The sequence below is a fragment of the Epinephelus moara genome, chromosome 16 (genome assembly GCF_006386435.1).
Source record: "Epinephelus moara isolate mb chromosome 16, YSFRI_EMoa_1.0, whole genome shotgun sequence".
Taxonomy (NCBI): domain Eukaryota; kingdom Metazoa; phylum Chordata; class Actinopteri; order Perciformes; family Serranidae; genus Epinephelus; species Epinephelus moara.
Window position 1 is genome coordinate 32047354 of NC_065521.1, and position 22829 is coordinate 32070182.

A 22829-nucleotide genomic window follows, 5' to 3' on the forward strand; every position below is an offset into this window, starting at 1 on the left:
GATCGCCTCAGGTATAGGTTGCATTTTCTGATACCCGATCCATCTATTTTGGTGATATCGGGCCAATATACGATCCAGATATCGGATCGGTGCATCCCTAATGCCAACGTTAAAGGACGCCTTTTTTCGTCGGTTTCTGACATCACAAGCCACTGCCCAAGCGCAGGATTTCGACAACCTCTGAGTGAGTGGATGTGGGGCAATAAAGACAGACTATTCCCATGAATTTTGTCTCTATTGTAAAATGTACAGATTTGGGGAATTGTTCTTATCATTAAAACTCTAGGCCATTATATACCCAGGTCATGTATGGGTCTTTACTTTGGTAATATGAAGGAAGATATTGTGTTAAGAGAGGACAGATATCTCTTGAAAATCTTGTTGGCAGCTTACAAAAAGACCATTATGAAGAGATGTATCCCCAACACAAGATGGATGGCTAAAAATTGTGGTTGAAATATATGGCATGGAACAGTTAACTCATAGGATGAGAGGTCAAGAGGAGCCATGTGCAGAGAATTGTGAGAAATGGACCATGTTTAGATATTAGCGACGAGAGAAAACCACTGAATGAGTCACAGTGAGACAGGCCAGTCCAGATCTTCTCATATCTGTTTTCCTTATGTAAGTATGTGTTGTTTCTGTCATGAGCTGTCATGTCAAGCTATAAAAATAAAGTAGTAAAAAATGTGTTGTTGATAAGCCCATCAGATGTGGTCAAATATTTCTAGGTGGTATCATCAGTGTACTGGTTACTGGCCATTGTTGTCCTCTTTTTCTTTTGAAGCATTGAAGTGCTTCAGTGAGTACACGGGTGGAGTTTCAACGGATTGCTCAACTGCATGTGGATGCCAATCAACTTACGATCATCTGTTGCAGGAAATAAAATATATCTATGAAACTTTTGGTTACAGGCTTGCTCCATTAACCCCAAACCACCTTTGCACCCACTTCTAAACACAAAGGCTGTTGTTTTTCATTTGGAGTGCTAAAATTTAATCATTAACCTCCATCAAAGTGAGCGGGTCAGTTGATTTGTGTTAATGCTTATCTGCTGTGGAGCCCTGCCACCTGTGCTGTGCCCTTTAGTGTGAGAAGTCATAAAAATGCAAAATCACTGTGGATCTTAAATGTATTTGTGTTTATGGCCTAGAGTTATTCCCATGTGACCAAACTGGCCCACACACAGTGTTCTTTGTAGGGGTGTCTACTGGTTGTTACACGGTGTAATTTACACCTTGAATTTACATTATGAAAATTTCTGTCAGCCTGATAAAAGCTGTGAAAAGTCTGGCCTATGTTCAGTGTCAACAACAACAGAAGTTACTCTTCAGACACGAGATAAACCTCGTCATGCTGAACTCTGTGTTCCAGAGTTAAATCAACAGTAAATGATGATTTACTTCCTCAGGAATCTTGTAAAGCTGGTCTGTCACACAGATCCGTCAACGGCAGAATACTAGAGTTTCATCAATGTTGTGGTCGTTCGGTGCAGCGGTTCTCAACCTTTTTTGTGTCAAGGACCCCTAACTTGATACACATTAGGTCACGGACCCCCATGTGATGAAGATTGATTGATTGATTATATTTAGAACATTAAAACAAAAAAAAGCTATTGAAAAAGAAATAAATGATACGATAAACCTTTACAACAAACTCAATGACTATATTCTCACAAACAACACAAATTAAATCTTACATGGATGAAAAGGAGAAGGAGGAAGTGTACACTTATTTATTCCACTCCTTCTCTATGACTCATCAATTATTTCATAACCTTTATCTCATATAAACAATAATTTTTATAGACATCAACTACAATTGAGGAAATAACAGTGGAGGAAGTGAAACTTTTGATCAGAATAGTCACTCTCATGACACTTACACTTATCTCACTTGGACAGGAAATTAAATACTAAAAATAGACTACTGTAAAACTTCAGATAATAGCCCGGGCTATCATTAGCTTACATCACTGAAATCAACAGGCCTATATTTAGGACAGGCCTTTAATTCCTTTCACACTAAACTGTTGCTCAGCAAAGATAAGGAAATACAATACAATTGTTTTGATCAAGATCTTTTTTATTTCCAAATATATAAAAGCAGGCAACTTGAACACAGAACAATGGAATCAAATCTTTGTATGCATTTCTTTAAGTGAATGGATAACCACAGGATTAGATGAGAAAGTCAAAATAGGCTGATTTAATGGTAATTTGGAAGATTATAAAGCTGTTGGGGAAGTAGACTCAATGGATGCCCTCCAACACTGCCCATTCAGGGTTATTGACATCAGTGACATCATTCCTCATCCAATATAACAATGCTGCTGTAATATACTTTTACTAATCCTGGGTGATTTTTTTTGTGCCATATAAAGGATGATATCTGACTGTTCCAACTGGAAACAAAAGACGAAAAATTAGGCTTCAGATAATATGTCAATTATGAATCATTCATTTGATCTAGCTCCGACAGACAGTGCGTCAGAGGGCAGACTTTCGGCACTCAACAGCACCTGGCATATCGACACAACCCCACTTTATCCTGTTAAAACAATACTCACAACTTGGAATAACTTTTATGAAAAACCCTTTTGAATCTTTTGATCTGAGGGGCCTTATGGACTGAAGGAATATGAATAACTTACAGGGTAATTCGAGGGATGGACACATAATTTGAGATAGCCAACAACCTGGTTTTATTCATCTGAAGAACCTCTATAAAAAATTAACTGCTTGGGAACAAGACCAGGCGTCTAATTGAGACTGGCCTTTATTTGTTGAAAGGTCTAGGCATTTAATTGGGACTGGGCTTTTGATTTAAGTTTTAGGGCATATTTTTCTGGAGACCCCCTGAAACTCCCTCAAGGATCCCTGTTAGGCCGGGAGCCAGGTCCACCCCTCAGGATGTTTTTTGCTACCTTTTTTTCTCTATTATTTTCAGTTATCCCATACCTTGGGCCATCACAAGCTGATAAGGAGCACCCCCAACTCGGGGCCGTTTGGTCTCAGGGACCAAAAAAAAACCTTTTTGGGAAAAGTTTCTGGCAAAATGATGTCATTGCAAATATTAAGGTACTGCAATTGCATCATTATCAAAAGTGATTATTTTCAAGCATTTCATTACACATCTCACTGCCTCAGATGTATATGTTGTGGGGTGGGAGCCCAAGATGACCTTTCTATCTAGAAGATTACACCTGCTATGACCAAAGTTCTCCACTGTATCTCAAATCGGAGAAAACAGAACTTTCAAGCATTAACCTTCCAAATGGGATTAAGCTTATTTATTGCATCTAAATGATATCTCAAATAATATCTTAAACAATAGTTGAGACTTGAGTTATGTACTGCTATACTATCTGGAGTGAATTACATGAAAAGTGAATACTATGGTATATGCCCCTCCAGGAAGACTGGAGTATCAAGATGCAACATAAAACAACACACTGACCAGGTTACACACATCAACACACTAACCAACCAATACGCTAACCCTGTTACACGTCACGACCCACCTGAAGTTATTCAGCAAAGACATCTTGGTGGTAAGTTAATCTTATTTTCTGGCTATAGAAAGAGATTGAGAGCATTATTGATGTCAATGCGCCTACCAATAAGAATTTGTAACTGAAAGGTTATGTTTCTCCTAACCAGGCAATGAATTGTTGTTTCTTTCTGTTGTCGTTCTTTTTTTTCAGAATGGTAAAAGGTAAAACAGAGATGAGACAGGGACTAGGGTGCATATGAGTGTAAGGGGGGAAGGAGCTAGCTAGGTAAAGTTAATACTACTGGTAGTTGGCTAATGTAATATAGAACAGTATGTGTTGTTGTTTTAGCTAGCTAGTTCATTTAGCTTTGAGTAATCTGATTAATGTAAGTTGAGTTTGATAAACTTTGCAAAATGTTTATAATATATTAACCAGCAGTTGAGAGGGAGACAGCCTACAGTCAACAACAGTACACCGATACCCGAAAAAATCGGCCTGGTTTTCACAACCCAATGTTGGCAGGTATGGTGTGTGTGTGTGTGTGTGTGTGTGTGTGTGTGTGTGTGTGTGTGTGTGTGTTTATACACAATATTTCACTGTTGTAATGAATATAATGATTTTAGTTAGATAGATAGTTGCAACATGCCAAAGAAACAACAACAAGATGATGAAGACTGGACAGCAGGCCAGAGTTCTTCAAAGAGGAAGAAAAATCAGCCCCCACCTCAGCCATCTCTGGAAAACTGCATCCTGCATGGTTGCAAGGGGACAGTAAATGACAAGTTCATACCTTTGTCTTCCAAGGCTGATCCACTGAGTGCATTTACTGCTATCCATGATATGAAAAAGAAACTTCAGACACAAACGTTTGACTGTGGTGGTATGCAAGATGTTTGTGAATCAGTGGGTATCACAAACACTGTCGATGCATGTTTTTCTGTGATGCTAACCATGCTTTAAGCAAATGTCAAGCAGAAAATGACTCCACTAGACCGACACGTGAGCATGTGGATTCTTCAGTTTTGTTTGACAGTTATTGCATATTCTGCAGAAGTAGCACAGTGAAGAAAGTGTCCGGCAACAGATACAGCTTGCAGAAATTCCAATCAAATGCATACAAGAATATAGAGAAAAAAGCAATGGAACTGGGTGATGAAGACTTGTTGTGCAAAATCAGAGGAGTTGATCTATTTGCCAAGGAGGCACAGTTTCATGATTGCTATCACAAGCATTACTTAGTAAAGCAAGCACCCCAGCCTGACACTTCAGCTGCAGCGTCTGAAAGAGCTACAAATAAGGCACTGATCAGCAAAGCTTTCACTCAGGTGCATGACCATATAAAAACTGAAGTTATCGGAAAGGGCCAGGTTGTTAAACTAGCTCATCTCACAGTTTTGTATAATGAAACCTTGACAGAATTCGGAGAAGCAGCTGTCGCTGCCGAGATCACAAGCCATAACCTGAAACAAAAAATTGAATGCTGCTCTGATCTCAAAGGTTGTATCGACTTCTCATCTTGCCTTCTCATCCTGGCCTTGCATGCATTCACTGGTGCTGACTGCACCAGTGCATTTAAAGGTAAAGGGAAGGTGCAACCAATGAAGATTCTGAATCAGAATTCAAAGATTAGTCAGATCTTTGCTGAAGTGGGGAACTCTTGGGAGCTTGATGAGCGGATTCTCAGTGGTGTTGAAGAGTTCATGTGCCGCCTCTATGGTTTCAGTCGTCGAATCAAGAAGGTTGATGAGGCAAGAGAGATTAAAGTAAAGAAGATGTGTGGCTCAAGCCTTGAGCTTCGACAGGGTCTCTCCATTGATCTTTGGACCTTTCCCCCTTGCCAGAGGGTCCCCTTACAGCACATGAGAAGAGTCAGCTTCCAGGTATGCATCTGGAAGAGGGCACATGAGCACTACCCGGAGATCCCATCCCCTCTCGACCATGGATTTCATATAAACACGGAGACTGGCAAGCTAGAACCACAATGGTTTGAGGGGGACTTCATCCCCAAAACCCTCGTTGATGTCTTGGCAGAAGAGGAAACAGATGTGGATGACATGGCTGATGAAATCCATACAATTATGGATGATGATGAGGAAGAAGAGGAAAATGATGATTAAAATCCAGCTCTATCCACATAGTTCCATCACCAGCTAATGTATCGACTGTATGGATTCCTCACATAGCCCACTAGGATGATTTCATAAACATATTGAGGACAGAGAAAGTAATATAGGAGACAGCATAAATAAATCTTTATAAACAAATCTTTTGATACATATTCTACAACAAATAATATAAAACACTAATATGATCTAAGACCCAAAGAAATGTATTTTATTTTATGTTTGAGATGTATTTTAGTTTCTCAATTTGGCTGTATTGAATGTTTATCTTGGCTGTTTGTTAGTAGCCTAAGGGTGACTCTATTGATGGTTGGTTTCTTGATAATTAGTGATGACTGCACACACTGCACACCCCGAACTATGCAAATTTATTCATGGGTTACTTTGAAAAAGCTTTTGTTTTCAATCCAGACAAGAATAGCCATCTGAATAAGATACTGAAATGGTACCGATACATTGATGATATTTTTTGTATTTACTAGGGAAGCTTTGATGAATTGAATGGGCTCCTTACACTTTTGAATAGCTTTGATGTTGATGAATTGAATGGGCTCCTTACACTTTTGAATAGCTTTGATGTTCATTTAAACTTTACGCTGGACTACAGCAAAGAAAAGGTACACTTTCTAGATATGTGGGTTTTCAAGAGCGCTGGTTCTTTGTCTACTACTTTATATAGAAAAGAGAAAGAGCGCTGGTTCTTTGTCTACTACTTTATATAGAAAAGAGACACTTTTATTAGCCACCAGCTCCCACCCCACACCATTGAAGAGAGGTCTTCCTAAAAGTCAATTTTTTAGATTAAGGAGGATCTGTTATTCTACTGCAGACTTTATGGAAAAAGCTATTGATATGAAATCTAGATTTGTTCAACGCGGATGACCAAATCTACAACACAGCACTCAAAAAACCCCGCACTGAACTATTATCTACCAGCAAAAGAAACCAGAAAAAGTTTTCTGTCACTTGTATGACTACTTATTCTTGCAGTTCATGTCATCAAGTCAGTTTTTAAAAAACACTGGCATATTCTACAGACAGATCCTGACCTTTCCTCTATTTTTAAAGATCCCACTCTATTTGTGTTTAAACGGGATCGTAATTTGAGAGATTTTTTGGTACATGCTAATTTTACATACAAGAACAGTCCTGAGCAACCTATACAGACTCTACTCAGTCCACTCCCAAATGGAAATTAGAATTGTGGAAACTGTGCATACTGTAACAATTCCTCTAAAGTGACACACTTTTGTCATTCACATACAGGTAAAAAAATTCCCTATAAAAAGTGTCATCACCTGCTCCTCTACTCACGTTGTTTATTTATTGTGTTGTCCGTGTGGATTATCTTATGTTGGTAAAACTACCAGAAAACTAAAACAACGCATTAGTGAACATAAGAGTGCTATTCGTAGGAGTGACCAGGATTATCCTGTTGCTGTTCACTTTAATGAGCTAAAACATGACATTTCTTCCTTACGGTTTTATGGGATAGAAAAAGTTTTGTTACCACCTAGAGGTGGTGATCATGATCTGTTGCTAAAGAGACGTGAAGCCTATTGGATCTTCACTTTACAAACTCTTCCTCCAAAAGGCCTTAATGATGAGTTGCTCCTCAGTGTGATGCTCTGAGTACTTGCTGCGATGTTGCCCAGGGCTACTTATTTCTTGTTGTATCCTAACCTTGTGACCATTTTGATGTACCTTAAAATAATGCTGTCTTTTTTATTATCCAGACGTTGAAGCTCCTCTTGGCAGAGCATATTACACTGACTGGATCGTCTATTTATAGATATGTTTACTATATCTTTTTCTAAATATTTACCTATTGTATAATCACTGCTCTTTGGTGATGTATTTGTTGTGACAGCAGTTACCCTTTTTATTTTACTGCTGACATAATTTAGATTTGCTCCTAGACTTAGATTCTAGATCTGCAATTTTTCTTCCCTGTAAAATATTTTTCCTCCCTTTAATACTTTTCATTGTATTGGTCTCTTTTGTAGCTTAGTTAGGTTTTATACAGTGTTGCCTCTTATCAAGGTCCTTATGTTGACACTGTTTGGTTTTGTTCTTTATGAATTTTGAGTATTAAATGTATTTTTGATGTATCTTTTCTTTCTTTCAATTATCTTTTGTTCATGGTGATAATTGTTTTCATGTCATCTGGATGGGTTGTATATCTTGTTGATTGTTTCCAATCACACACAGCTTGTGATGCTGATTACTTGGCCTGTGATTGGTTACTCCTATTGAGTTGTTTATCATTTAAGTCTGCCTTGTACTCAGTGCTTCAAGTTGTAATGACCGAAACGTAGCTGCCTTGTCCCATTAAATATTTTGCAAGTTTGGCAACAGTGTGCAGGAATCTTTTTTCTTTCTTGACCTGCTGAAGTTTTTTCCTACGCACCTGTTCAGGAGACTCTTCAAAGGTGCATGAGCCAGTTTTTTTTTGACAACAAATAATATATAATATATTATGACCAGAGGTCAGAGTACAATGAGCAGTGAAACGATCTAAGACCCTAAGAAATGTATTCTATTTTATGTTTGAGATGTATTTTAGTTTCTCCATTTGGCTGTACTGAGTGTTTATCTTGGCTGTTGGTTAGTAGCCTCAGGCGGACAGACATTTTTTTGGATCCTGGTTGACAACTGTGGGTTTGGCGGAACTCGTAATGAAACAAGTTTAAAACTAGAGTTACTGCCTTGCAGTTGTTTGCCTCTGTGAATCAGTCATGTTGCAATTAAAGTTTACATTCCTGTCTGTGCAGACTCATTTGTAGCCATGACAGCTGACGATGCCTCAAATATGGATGTTGCTGCAAAGAAACATACTCTGAAACAAGGATGCTTCACACACATCTTCGACACGGCAGCGCAGAAGATCTACACAATCTGCACAGTTTCAACGTGGGCACCCAAGATTAGTGTCAACAATTCGGTATCTAACTAAATGTCTCACCTTCTGTTCCTGAGATATGATGTTAACATTATGATGTCACAGTGAAGTTTACCTTTTGGATTTCAATGTCAATATTTCATGATGTTATTCTACTACACATTTGTGTGAAATTTTTTCACAATTAGCCTACGAATTTATATGGGCAAAAAAGTGTTTTGTGAGGTCATTGTGACCTTGACCTTTGATCACCAAAATCTAATCAGTTCACTGTTGAGTCCAAGTGGATGTTTGTGCCAAAATTGAGGAAATTCCTTTAAGGCTTTCTTGAGACGTCGCATTCATGAGATATGACAAGACCCAAGGTCACAGTGATCTTGACCTTTGACCGCCAAAATCTAATCAGTTCATCTTTGCATCCAAATGGACATTTGTGCTAAATTTAAAGTAACCCCCTTAAGGTGTTCTTGAGATATCATATTCACGAGAGCGGGACTGTCGGACAGACAGCCTGAAAACATCATGCCTACAGCCAGAGCTGTCAGTGGTGCGGAGACATAAATTCACATGAAGGTTATAACATGGAAACACTGAATGCAGAAAAAAAGATTATGTAATATTAAAAACATTATTTATTTAGCATCATATTTTGCATCTGCTTTTTTATCATCTTCCATAGAAAATGTTCTAATGCCAACAGTTTTGAACAAACATTTCCTCGAGGGGCAATCTCATGTTTGCTGAATAAATAAGTGCAGTATGCCTGAGGGGAACACAAAAACAAACACACACATTTATACTTCTTAGGAAGTAGTATGTTTGCACATGTGTAACAACAGATCTCCCACACTAAAGGCAAAAGTAAAATTACCTGACCACGTGAATTAACTGCCAAATGATCAGGGGCGCTTCAGTACCAATACAAGTCTCTTTATCTTTCCACCTCTTGCACTCTTACACTGGAAATCCTGGGACAGCTTTGGTTCAACGTCCCTGTTAATATGAAAACCAGTATGCAAATCTGTAAGTCCCTGTGTTCTGCAGTCATAAAGTTTTCACCTGTGCCATGACAAGACTTTCAAACATTCAGTGCACACATGCAGAAAATGAGGTATAATTTGCAAACAGATTTTCATAGTGCTTATCATATTTACATACAGCAGATAGGACAGCTGCCCACTATGGCTTCAGTCATGAAAGCAACAAATAGAGCCACTATTAGACGCTTAACGCAGGAGACAGGAGTTACTTATCCTTAATATGCAAAAAAAGTGGTGGTACTTTGCACATGATGGTGTCAAATACTGGACTGTTCTTACGGAGCGATTGGCTCCGAGGTGCTCGCAATGAAACACCAGCTCCCATGTCTAATGCATATGTATCATGTTTCCAGCAGAACAAAAGTCTGTCCCCATCAGACATGTGAAACTTGAGATTAAAGTTTCTCTGCTCACCATGGCGACTCGTGGAGCGGCTCGTGCTCTTGCACCGTTCCTGGCCTTGCCACGTTGGCTGCCAGTGGCAACTTGAGCCTGCTCTGAGTCTTATCTGACATCATCTTCACTGATTATGTGACACGCAGCCTTTGCATTTTCTCTCTGTGCGTCTGAGGCAGCAGTGTTTGTAGTCTCTGGGCTAGCTGCCGTGCCAGCCATATTGACATTACTTTAGACAGTAGTCTGGGCCAGCAGTGCCACCGGAATTTACCAGTTTTTATCCGTCTTCTCATCCCTCCAAGCTCCTGTATTAAACCCCTGAAATCCTGTGGTAAACAGTACCGAGGGACACCTCTGAAGGCCTTTGGGATGTCCCTGCTGTGACAAAGGCCCTGGAAGTAAACAAGTGCCACTCCTTGATATTTGCCCTCCTGCAGTGCCCCCTCTAGGCAGGCCAGAGCAGCTGTAAACACTGGTGTTATCACTGAGGAAGGTTCCCTCTGGGTGTACAAGTCTTTATCATCACGTATTTTATAATCTTTTTTTCCTGCAGCTTTGTCTTTTTTCCATTTTCCCAATCTTCTTCCATTTAATTTCAAATCCTCTTCTGTCATGTTCTCATGTCTCACCTCTGCTTTGCCGTAACCCTCCTCTTTTCTCTCAGTCTTACCCATGTTTGCCCTCTCCTCCCTCCACTTCTCATACATCTTTCTGGCATCAGGACTCCAAACAATCAGCACTCTTCCTTGTGCCTTACGCACAGCTTCCCACTGCCCGTACAGCCAGGGGAGTGGACCCAGATCTGCCACTCCAGTCCCAGTCCCAATCCCAGCCTTTGCTTGTGAGGTTTGAGCCCATAAAGCCATGTGCACCGCAGCACTTAGCTCCCCCTGCAGGATAGAGGCTAATGCACACACGGCAGACACGTGGGCTGACTGCTCCGATGAGCACACCAGCAACACTGGCTCCTGGATACAGAGCAAACCTGGAGATAAAGGAAAAGATAGGGGAGGAAAAAGAGATTGTGTATTATTTGTTGGCTGAATTTCAATTCTTCCTTTAAAGGAATGCTTCCACTATCCCCTGTGTCCTCATATGAGGACATCACATTTTGGGTTTCTTTGACCTTATACTTCATTCTACTTGACTTCTTAGGTAGACTTACACAATTTGGGCCGTATAATCCATGCCTCATTTATCCAGTCGTATTCTCAGTGCTTCCCAAACAGACAGACCTTTCAGATGGGGAAATGCTCTCTTCAAAGCCAGACTCCATTGACAAAAACAATGATTTTACCTCGCTAAGCATGGCAGCTGCTGGTCTACCACTGCATCGATCAGTTAGTGTGTGCAATTGTGTGACTTGGGTAAATCAGAAAAGAACCCTTTAAAACACCAAAGCTACATAATAACACAAACAAAATGCCGATCTAGGCAGCGGTAGACCAGCAGCTCCTGTGATCAGATTACGGTGACACTGTGATAAAATTGTGATGAACTTACTGATATAACTACTGTTTTCGTTAAGGGAGTCTGGCTTTGATAAGATGATGATAGATAAATTTCATTTTAACTTTAGTTCCCTGTCAGAACGGGAAGGGCTGTCTGTTTGGGAATTACTGAACACTGGACAAATGAGGCTTGGATTATACTGCACAAGCTGTGTGAGAGTTTGTGAACAGATGTTTTTAAATATAGCTTTGCTTTTATTAAACGTGGGTGCCTATAACTTCAGTTCATCTAGAACAGTGGTTCCCAACTGGTCCGTCCATGGGGTCCAGATTTCTCCTTAGTCATTAGTTCGAGATCCACACAGTTTAATATATTCAGCGTCATACTTGCGTTTGGCCATGTCGTCGAGCTAGTTTGCTGTCTCTGTTAAGTAGCTGTCCGTTATTCACTCACTCTACAGCAGATAACTTGACACATTCTTGAGTCACTTGCGGTCTATTCAGAACGGAACTGCGACCCACCAGTTGGGAACCAGTGATCTACAATTTTCTCTATTTTTGGATTCTTCGGTCACCGGAGGCATGCAAGAAAAACAAAGTTTCTACACAAATTCAGTGTAACACACGGGGAGTAACTGATACACAAATGGTCATTTGGGGGGCAAAGTATACTTCTAAGATTGTAAATGCACCACAGTTGCTAATCAAGGACACAAAACGAGGCAATATAGCAGCAGATTTTGGACAATTTGAAATCAAGAGATGGATATATGCGACCACTCAAAGACACAGAGGCAACTGAACCAACCTGCAGCTCCATTCTTGGTGAGATGGTGGATGAAAATTCCCAGTAACACAACAATAACCACAAACACTAAAGCTGCCACAGCATACATCCCCCATCGATTGTGCGTGTCTGCAGAAAACCAAAAAGTTTGTTTATTTTCTTTGTAGGAGTTGTGTGTGCATTAATGTACTCGTTAACTGATGAGAGCAAGTGTATGTATCTTGAGTAGACTCACAGTCTGGGCACAGAATTCTCCTACCACGAAGAGCAGGATCCGATTGCCACACCTGCGGAGAAGAAGGAAAGAGTAAGGAGAGAAAGAAAGGTAACGCAGCATGTCCAGAGACGTCTTTCTCGGGTATGCACTTTACCTGCACACATGGCTTCTCGGCAAGAAAGCTTGTGAGAGGCACGTTTATCCTCAGCTCAGTCATATTCCCTCCCTGTAAAATGAAGTATAAGAGTCACATATTCACTCATGTCTTTGCTCTCTTTAGCTCTTTCTCTCTCACAAACATGTATGTATGCTCACCATTATCACTGAGTGGACCTGCCCCATGGGCGTACATCCACTGTTAGTAAGGACGCACAGTTGAGCTGAGAACTTTGCAGGAACATTAGAGGTGAGATACAAAAAGACACTCTGCCTGCCTGGTCTGATATACACCTCCCATGAAGACATATCTGTGAAGGACAAGAGAGGTAGTCAAGAGATGGACACACTGAGACGCTTCAAAGCTATAGGAAGATTCTTTTTATACCATTTGACTCACCAGGATGGAAGGGACAATAGATATTATGGCTGCCTGGTAGAGAAAACTGCAAAAAAATGAACACAAATAAATCAGTTTCCTGCTAAGATGTAAACAACTGGACAGCACATTTGGATAATTCTCACCTGCACACACATCTGAGGGTGTTTGTCCACTGCAGATGTGTCGTATATCTGTGGGCATTTGAGAACACTGTATTAATTTCAGTAATTTCAGATTAATTTCAATCCATCACCGATACCACCAGCAGTTCTGCCAAACGTACCAGGTTTGTTCCATCGTCCTCGTCCTGCAGTGTGGAGTTGAGCACAGGTATGCAGAGGTGTTCGTTTTGCCTCCAGCAGAGGGAGGCAGAGACGTTCAGGTCGCTGGCAGGACACTCCGAGCTCCACTTCAAACTTGACTCATACAGTGTGACTTCAGAGGAGGGCCACACATCTCTGAAATCTGTTGAGACAATGTGGACGCAGAGGGTTACAACTCTGTGACAACGAGGTGCCTGGCTGTGCCAAAAACCACCGGTATTCAAATATGCTCAGAATGTCTCCCTCAATATATTAACTAAAAATAATATTCTGCTAAAAAGTGTGGATGACCTCCGACCCTTCGGCAGGTTGACCCATGGCTATGGCCTCGGACTCTACCAACATAAAATTACAGAATACTGTATCAGTAAACACAATCAAACTGACATATAAATGTATGAATGCGCTTTTATATCCCAGTAGTTTTATAGTTTACTAATAATTTACTAATGCCTATACACTTTATTGCCAAGAGTTAGATAACAGGATGACTGCCACTCCCGTATCTGCTCAGTAAAAATGAAGCTACAGCCAGGTAGTTAGCTTAGCAACTGGAAACAGGGTAAACATTTAGCGTGGCTCTGTGTGACAGTTCTACATAACCATTTTTTGACCCTGAACAGTGACAGAGCCATGTATGCTGTTCCCCCAGTTCTCTGTGCTAAGCTAACATAACTGACTGTTGGCTGTAGCCTAATATTTACCATACAAATACAAGATATTCTTTATCTTCCAACTCTCGTTGGGAAAGCAAGTATGCCTGTTTCCCAAATTATCGAATTGCCCTTTTCAAGTTAAGCTGCAAACGTAAAAAGTTGCAGCAGAATACCTGATTAGCAACTTGTCATTTCAGAAACAATATAATTATTTCTGTGGAAGTAGTTCCACTGAAGGGAAAGTGAAAGTTAAAAGCGAAAGTGAAATGTAAGAGGAAGCTTACACCTACTGCTAGCTCACCTAGCACCACTGACCTAGCTAACGTTGGGTCCATGTCATTGGTCTGACATCCCATTAGTCCGACGGTCCGCGGTGCTGAACATCTCCCGGCGGGCGTATTTCTACCTTGATGGTGCGCCGCGACCAGCTCTGGGTCAGCTGGGAAAGACTTGAGGCAAAGCAGGCTCACAGCTTATGTGTTTGTCACTTTCTTTTTCATTTTAACCCACACCATGACCTTTTCCTGACCCTAACCAAGTGGTTTTTGTGCCTAAACCTAACCAGACTTTAACCACAGGGCATCATGATGATTTCGGAACAACGGGACTTCGGAACAATGGGTTTAATATGGTCGGAACAATGGGCTGTCGGACCAATGGGATATCGGACCACTGGGCAGTTACCCTAACGTTACAGCTAAGCCGAGGAGGATGCAATTAATGTTTACATCTTGTGCTGTTAACAAGCACGAGCCTCTCCTCCTTGAGTAGATGCACACTTCCTTCTGCACTATGATGCAGTTGGCGGGTGTAGTTTGGTAGACAGAAAATAGTTCCTACATGAAACTGCTCACAACAAGGTCTGTGGATTATCTTCAGTAACCAGATCATAATTTCTGTAAAGAGACATTGCTCTTGAGTTTTTCAAATTCATTTTTGACATCTCTACAGCCGATATCTCCAACACTCTGCAACTCACACCAAAACAATTTAAATCAGTGGTGTCAAACTCATTTTAGTTCAGGGGCCACATACAGCCCAATTTGATCACAAGTGGGCCGGACCACTGAAACCACTGCATAATCACCTGTAAATATCAAACCCTTCAAAGTTTTCTTTCATTCTGAAAATCCATTCCATCCATTTACCAGACAAAGACGAAAGAAAAATGATGAGCAAATTCAACAGTATGTCTCAGTTTTTCTACATTCGGTCAGTCTACTACAGACTTTCATAACGTGACTTTTTTTCATAATTTTCCACTAAAGTAGAAGCTATTGAAGAAGCAGGTTAAGTCATCCCGTGTCTTACAATCTGAAGTTTTTCTCAGTGCCTCAGCAGCAGGGCTCCACTAATACTGTTTTAAGACAGAAGTCTGATACGATAGGTCACATATTGCCCCAATTCTCACCTAAAAGCTCAACATGGTTTAGCGCCAAGTTATATAGCTGAGCTTCTGACTACCTATGCTCCAAGTCGTGACCTGAGATCCTCATGCCTACCCTCACTAGCCGTCCCTAGATCAAGGCTGGTAACTAAAGGGGGCCAGGCTTTTGTCATCGAGGCCCCGAGGCTCTGGAATTCTCTGTCTGAGACTAGGCTGGCTAGCACATTACCCATTTTTAAATCACTGCTTACAAAGATATCTTTATTGGAAAGCTTTACCTTCTAATGCCTGATTTTTGTGATTTGTAACTTTTTTGTTTTTTTTTCCTTGATATTGTTGTGTTGTCTTATTTCTATGCACTGTGTGAAGCACTTCGCACCAAAGTCTACAATGGTAAAAATATGGGTCCCTCAAGAAAAAGGTTGGGAACCACTGATCTAGAGGGCCCTGTCCCTTGAACTCCTCTATAAAAAAAATTGCACATGAAGTTGACTAAAGATTTGAATACAAACAACAGCCTCATTAGTTAAACAACCAAATTAGAAGGCGAAAAGAAAGCAAACTTGTTTTAATTAAAGCATGATAGTATTTATTTGTGGCTGCTGTGTTGCATTACATTGTATACTGAAGGTGTCTCTATTTACCCAGCGTTAACCACAAGAGCTTCTTTGCTTCTCGTGTGTGTAGCTGATGCATACAGTTAAATAATATCTTTATCAGTCAGAAAAGTGGTTACTCCAACTTTTGGGGTGAACTGTCCCTTGAAATCAAAACTAGCGAGTGAATCTGTGCCAATAATTAATTCAAATTTGACCTCATCTTGCTGTTCTCGTCCTGGTAACACTTGGAAAATGACAGCAATAAGAAAACAGACTAATGTTTGTGCACTAGTTCACAGTACACAACCGGAAAGACATACAGTAACCTCTCTGACCATCAGTGCAGCTGTGAGGCATTAAAACACGCCGCATTAAAGATTTTTTAGTCTCATGTTTTCCCCTCAAAGCTGGAAAAAACGGCTAAATGTGTCACATTTAAAACGCTATTGATTTAAGGCGTAGGTTACCGCAGTAAAGGCCACTCCCTGATCGTTTACAGTATTTTCCTGTAACGCCTCAAACATGGAACGCCCTTGATTCCAACATTAGGAGATGTGGCCTGTAACTTAATCAGGCCCGTCTGCAGGAATGGTTTGATTTACCACACTGCAGAATCCTACATTAGATGAGATATAATTTTAAACACCTCTAAGTTAGTGAAGTGTTAGAAATGGAGTAAGTGATAGTATCATGATCTGTAACAACATCTGAAGCTAGCCTTGCGAAAGACTAATTTTAGAACGTGAGATACCACCAAACAGATGAAGGGGAATACCCCTGCTCTTTACTTCTGAATCATGCAATTATAAACCGATGTTAAAATTACAAAAATTTCCCAACAAGATGTTTTTATTTTCAGTCTGACTCTGACATGAATCATCCGTCACACTCACCTGTGAGGCTCTGAAACGGGCACTTTATGTGTCGGCGGGAATCTGTGCGGGTGTAGTATACCTGTCAATGCAGACGAGACGTGCACAGGCATGAAAAAGAAACCGATTAAACAATAATCATTTTGCCTGTGTAAAGGAAATGATATGAAGCTGTAGGTACCTGCACACACACGCAGGGCAGCAGGTAAGGGATGTCAAGAACAGCTGATCGAGACTGAGACGGATCGATCTGAGAAGAACATACAAATATGTTACTGAGAAAATTGAATTACTGCAACATCTATAACTACTACAAAAAACTCATTTAACAGATTCCCATATACAACACAAATTCTTTGAAAAGGAGTAGGAGGAAGTATCAACCTATTTATTCCACCCCTTCCCCCTGACTCATCAATTAATTCATAACCTTTATCTCATATAAGTTACATATGATTAAGACTACAGCTGAGGAAATAACAGTGGAGGAACTGAAACTTTTGATCACAGTAGTCACTCTTTTGACTCTTACACACACTGGTCTCACTTGTATAGTAAATTAAATAGTGAGAATAAATTATTCCCGATTTTTCTGAAGATCCCGTGAAACTTCCTCCAGGATCGCTGTAGATCCCTGGTTGAGAACCCCTGGTTTTGCATAACTCGTGAACCACTTAAGTTACAGTTTGCATCCATGTTTGTCCAGACTCATATGTAACCATGACAGGAGACAATGTTTCAAATAAAACAAGGATGTTTCACACACATTTTCGAGCTGACAGCACAGAAAATCTATATAATCAGCACTTTCAAGAGTAGTGTCATCAGTTATCAAGTATCCGACCAAACGTCTCCCCTTCTGTTCTTGAGATATGACGTTGAATAATGGCCAGGAAAGTGTTTTTGGAGATGATGTCAAAGTGAAGTTAAACTTTGAACGTTTGTATATATAAATGTCATCACATCATCATTTTATCCTGTTACACATGTGTGTGAAATGCTGCCATATTTGCATGCCAAGCATTTTTTGTGAGGTGACGGTGACCTTTGGTGACCAAATTCTGATTTATCTTTAAGTCCAAGTGGGCGTTTGTGCTACATTTGAGGAAATCCCCTCAAGCTTTTCTTGAGATATCGCGTCCATATCACGGGAATGGGATGGACAACCCATGGCTATCGCTGGCAAGGAGGTGTTAAAAAATAAAAAATGAGAGTGCACATATGCAGATAAATGTGCCTGTGATACTTACAGTAATCCGGGGGGAAGGTGCTCCGCAGTTCCATGCAGTTCTTTGGTAACACCATCTGGCGTGGACTTTGTCTCCAGGCTCCACAGTGACAGAGATGGATTTAGACGACTGGTTCACAGACAGATCAAAGTCTGGTATAGGATCTAAGTCACACAAAAAAAAACAAAAAACAGAGGATATAATCATCACCGCTCACAGATCAAAACATACAGATGGGTGATGCACTGAGGGAGAAACTTACAATAAGAACAGAAAAAAATAAACATAATAGAGAAAAAAATGCAGCACAACAGAGGATGAAGTCAGTTAAGGTGTCAAATCAATCGTACATCAACTTTAAGAGGTTGGTCTTCAGCAGCGACTTAAATTTTCCATAGTCTGAGCAGTGTTTATTTGAATAGGCAAGCTGTTCCAGAGTTAAGGGACAGCCACCGCAAAGGCTCGGTCACCACTGTTTCTGTGTCTAGTTCTAGGAACATCTGGGAGCATCTGATTAATCAACCTCGGTGCTGTAAGTGGAGTATGAGGATAAAAAAATCTGCCATATAATGCGGCATTTATACTTCGGCGTTCGATGTCGTAGCTACGGCATAGCCTGACGTGCACCTCCCCAGAAATGTAAACACGTCGCAGCGATGCAGACCTCCCTCAGTGGAAACGAAGCTTTTATTTACTTTTATTTCACAGATAAGAAACAATAAATTGTAAAGACAATAAAGCCTCCACAAAATGGCATTTTAAGTCTTGTGTGTGATTTATCCTGGCTTCACATGGGTAGAGGAAATCTACCGCTAGGCTAATTTATACAATGTAGCTATAATGGCATAGGCTGGCGCTAATATCGTTAGCATGTTGTATTTGTTTGTAAAACGTGTTTAGTATCAGACAGTTGTTTCGTCTGTGAATCTTGTGAGTTGTAATGGAGCACAATTATGTACCGTTACCTTTGTTAAATGTTGTTGTGTCCCTGGTTTTATATGAGAAGAGGAAAAGGTCGCTAGCTGCTAGGCCAAGTTATGCAATGTAAAATGCCATAGGCTTGTGCTAATAACGTTAGCATGTTGTATTTGTGGGGAAAATGTGTCCAGATAAAGACAAGTGCTTTGTCTGTCAATGCTGAGAGTGATAGTGAAGCCGACTTGTGTGCTTGTGTTTGAAATTGTCTCTATTAAGCCATGTTTAATATGTGTTTAATGTGTGTTTTGGTGTGTTTTGAATCAACTAAACTTTACAGCACTTCACAGAGACCAACTAGTGTTTTGGAGGTGTAACTGCAGAGTGACACAGACACAAAATTGCACGAGTCCGTGCTTAGGCTACGGCGTAGGGTCTGCCGCACGAGTGCAAATCCCGCTGGAGGCTGCAGTCAATTAATCTCTTAATTATTTTATTGATAAATCAGTTAGTTGTTTGGAAAAAGGTGAAAAATGTGTTTCCACATGTCCTGTTTTGTTCACAGCCCAAAGGGATTCAAAGAAACTAGAAGATACTCACATTCGAGAAGTTGGAATTAGACAATTTTAACTTCATTTTCTTAAAAAAATTACTCAAACCAGTTAGTTGATTATCAGATAAGTTGCTGATTAATTTAATAGCTGACAACTTATTCATGCACCAGTCCTTTCCTGTCTGGATAGGTCTCTAGAGCGCTTCCAAGCAACCAGGAACTACTGTACATGACTATCTTATCATCAGTCAGAATGACCCTTACGTGAGTGAAAACAGAGGGGGTATTGTTGGCTGAGCAAATGTTTTATTACTATGGTTGAAACTTGAAACCATTTTGCTAATGGAAGTATGTGTAAAAAGTCTTCCCTTAGAGAACACCTCAAATAAAGCAGAGATTCAATGTCCAGTTGCTTTTTTTTTTTTTGTCAAATATCGTAGATAAGCAAATGTACACAATATGATAACCTTCAACTTATACATCACGTTATACTCTGAAACCACTCTAATGCTGCAACCCTACAAAACCAAGTTATTCTGATACATTTCCACCCTAAATACAGAGCAACAATGTCCCCATGCGCAGGGCACGAGGGGTCACTGAATGTTTTGAGAAGTATGGAAATTAGGTGGAATGAATCAGGAAGCAAAAGGTAGATCAACTGTAGCAAAGAGGAAAAAACAAAACAAAAGAGGTGAAGCACGAGGTCAGATGGCAGGAATCCTACATACACTATACCTGGAACTGTGTAACTGACGCTGCAGCTCAATGATGTAGTGATGTAGGACACAGAAACAACGTGGTTTGCTTCAGTCTTGATACAATCGTGTACCAGCTCCCACTGACGAGATAAAAAAAAACCACCATTAGATTTCTCTTCATTAAACCATCTTCAGTGTGTTTGAGGGAAAATTCATCTTACCGCAGCAAAAGTAGTGTTGCTGTGTGGTTCTGCGACACCCCTGTCACACTTGACAACCCTGCGTTTTTTTTCATTGTCATGCTAAGAAAGAGAGAATATAGGAGGAGAAATCTTCTTTAACTACTATGAACTGCAGGCTCATGATGACATTTTGCATGTATGCAGTCTGGGGCAGTTCCAAAGAGAAAATTCAAACCTTTTGCCGTTTCCTTTGTTTCAAAGTAGGCCAAATTACATCTTTATATTTTGAGAGGATTTCAATCTTCGGGCTTTTAGAGAAGTCTGAAAGAAAGCATTGTGACATACATTTGTCAGACATGCAGCAACGACAGCGTTAGAGTTGATGAAATGTGGACAAAATGGACTTTGCAGCTATGGTTCGACTCCTTACCCTCAGCCTTCATCCAAACACGGACAGTGACGCATTCAGAGTAAATCATCGTAGAGTCCTGGGGCAGGACTGGGGTCAGTTTCACAGGACAGTCTCCCTCAACATAATCTGCACAGACAAGAGAAGAGCATTAGTGACACTTACGACTCTTACTTATGATGCTAGGAGAATCATTGTGGTGAGATCAATAACAAAACTTACCATTTTGATTTGCCATCTAAAGTACGGAAAAGACAAAGACAACATAAGTTTAGGATATCAAGCATTCACAAAACTGCACATGCATTTGAACATTTACATCCATACATCACTTTAAATAAAAAAACGAATTTCAGTTAGGGTTCTGGATGCATATTGTACTTTTAACTCCACTACAATTATTTTTCTGACTTTACAAAGTAAGAGTTTTGCACACAAACCATATGAAAATGTCCGAAATGTCAGAGAATAACTGTAGTTTGGGAAATGGCATGTAAAGAGCTTGAGTACATACTAGGACATGAGGTTCCTTGCAGTCGTTTGGTGCTTTATCTAAGTCAATTTTCTGAAGAAAATGTCATTGTTAGTGATAAATATTTGAACAATTTAAAGCTAGTAGCAAGCAAGAAAGCTATCATGAGGAACTTGGGTGAAGAAACACCACCGACGAAGCAGCAGTGGCAATTGACTCTATACAAGACTCAAAAAGACAGCACTGGACTGGAATAATGATCAATAGGTATACTAATCTTTAAGGCTGTAAAATGTGTGCTTATCCAGGCAGTTTTTGTTTCCTTAGCTCTTGTTATTTGCCAATTATTGTATTATGCTGTTGTAACTGACATGTCAATGCCACAAAAATGTTTTAATAAAGATTTAAGTGACAGTCGGTGCCTTAGCTAGTTTTTTTGATTTATTAGGGGACATTGTGCAATGACACTAATCATTTACAAGAAATGGAAACAGGGTTGCATCAGACCTCCATCTGTAGTCCTGCACATTACAAGTAGACGCAATAAATAAGAATAAAACTCAAGGTGCAATGCAGACTACAGTAAATCCACGTGCCTAATATAATAGAGGCAGTATGTACACACTGCATGGTACAAAATACAATATAGAATGCACAATTACTATGTTATAAAATGACCAGATTGCATGCAAGGACATTTCATGGCTCCAGCTTCTCAAATATAAGGACCTGCTGCTTTTATTTTATTTTATGCATTGAGTGCTGTTACTTTAAATGCTTGAATGCATTATCCAGATTGTATTGAGCAACACTGGTTGAGTAACATCTTCAATGCAGGACTTTTACAGCGTGGCATTAATACTTTAACTGAAGCAAATTGGACTGAATGCTTCCTGCAGCAGTGTTTGGATGTAATAATTTTAATAAAATATTAAAAACATTCACAGATATTTCTCCCCTGTGTTGAACTCACCTGACATGTTGTGGTGCATTCCAGCAGCCGCGCACACACCACGATGGCGATGAATGCCAGCGCGACGCCAAAACGCATTTTAAACATCTACAACACCTGCAACACCAGTAACACGGGATGTGTTGGCATTATAAAAGTCAGCATTGTGTCCTCTCATGAAGCCGTAGCTCCTCCGCTAGTCCATGAAGCTTGTTTCTGCTGTTAGAGAGTTGAAACCTGTCCAACATGTAGCCCGTTTTGAGCCGCTGTGGGTTGGAGCGCACTCCCTGAGGAAGCGCACGCATGAACGCCGTCCTGTCAGCCACTCCGAGCTGCCTGCTTGTTTTGTCTCTGTCTCTGTGACTAAACCCTCGATTTGCATGAATGATCACGGCCACCTCAGCTCCGCCTCCCAGACAGCGGGAGCAGAAAGGCCAGCTTTGACAGCCAGCCCAGTTTCACCTCTCTGAGGCCATAACAGTAAATAATACTCCCACAGCAACGCGGTGCTCGTAAACCTGGTGGGTTTATACTAATGAAGGATGACACCTCCTCACCCAACATTGTTTGTACCAGCTGTCAGGAAGTGATGCTAAAGGGCACCAAAGGTCTCTCTTTCATAGTCATTC

The 22829-nt window shown here is 40.4% G+C and overlaps 1 protein-coding gene across 1 annotated transcript; it reads right to left on the reverse strand.

The window, feature by feature from the left end:
• Positions 1-9136: 9136 nt before the first annotated feature.
• On the reverse strand, positions 9137-22695 carry LOC126403161 (uncharacterized). Its single transcript, XM_050065666.1, has 17 exons — positions 22222-22695; positions 20999-21014; positions 20798-20905; positions 20603-20688; positions 20407-20487; positions 20223-20325; positions 18038-18180; positions 16969-17037; positions 16809-16869; positions 13234-13415; positions 13094-13141; positions 12969-13014; positions 12728-12879; positions 12567-12638; positions 12431-12482; positions 12217-12324; positions 9137-10942 (listed from the first exon to the last, which is right to left on the reverse strand). The coding sequence occupies exons 1-17, from the start codon at positions 22306-22308 to the stop codon at positions 10089-10091; spliced, it is 2268 nt and encodes a 755-aa protein (XP_049921623.1). The 5' UTR covers positions 22309-22695; the 3' UTR covers positions 9137-10088.
• Between the last annotated feature and the right edge of the window lie 134 nt (positions 22696-22829).

Bases quoted from the DNA above. Each gene is read 5' to 3' on its own strand.
- LOC126403161 (XM_050065666.1), bottom strand. From the start codon at position 22,308: ATGTTTAAAATGCGTTTTGGCGTCGCGCTGGCATTCATCGCCATCGTG. The intron at 13,142-13,233 runs GTACGTTTGGCA...AAATGCCCACAG, and splicing joins AGGACGATGGAACAAACCTG to ATATACGACACATCTGCAGT. The intron at 12,325-12,430 runs GTGAGTCTACTC...GGTTTTCTGCAG, and splicing joins GAGAATTCTGTGCCCAGACT to ACACGCACAATCGATGGGGG.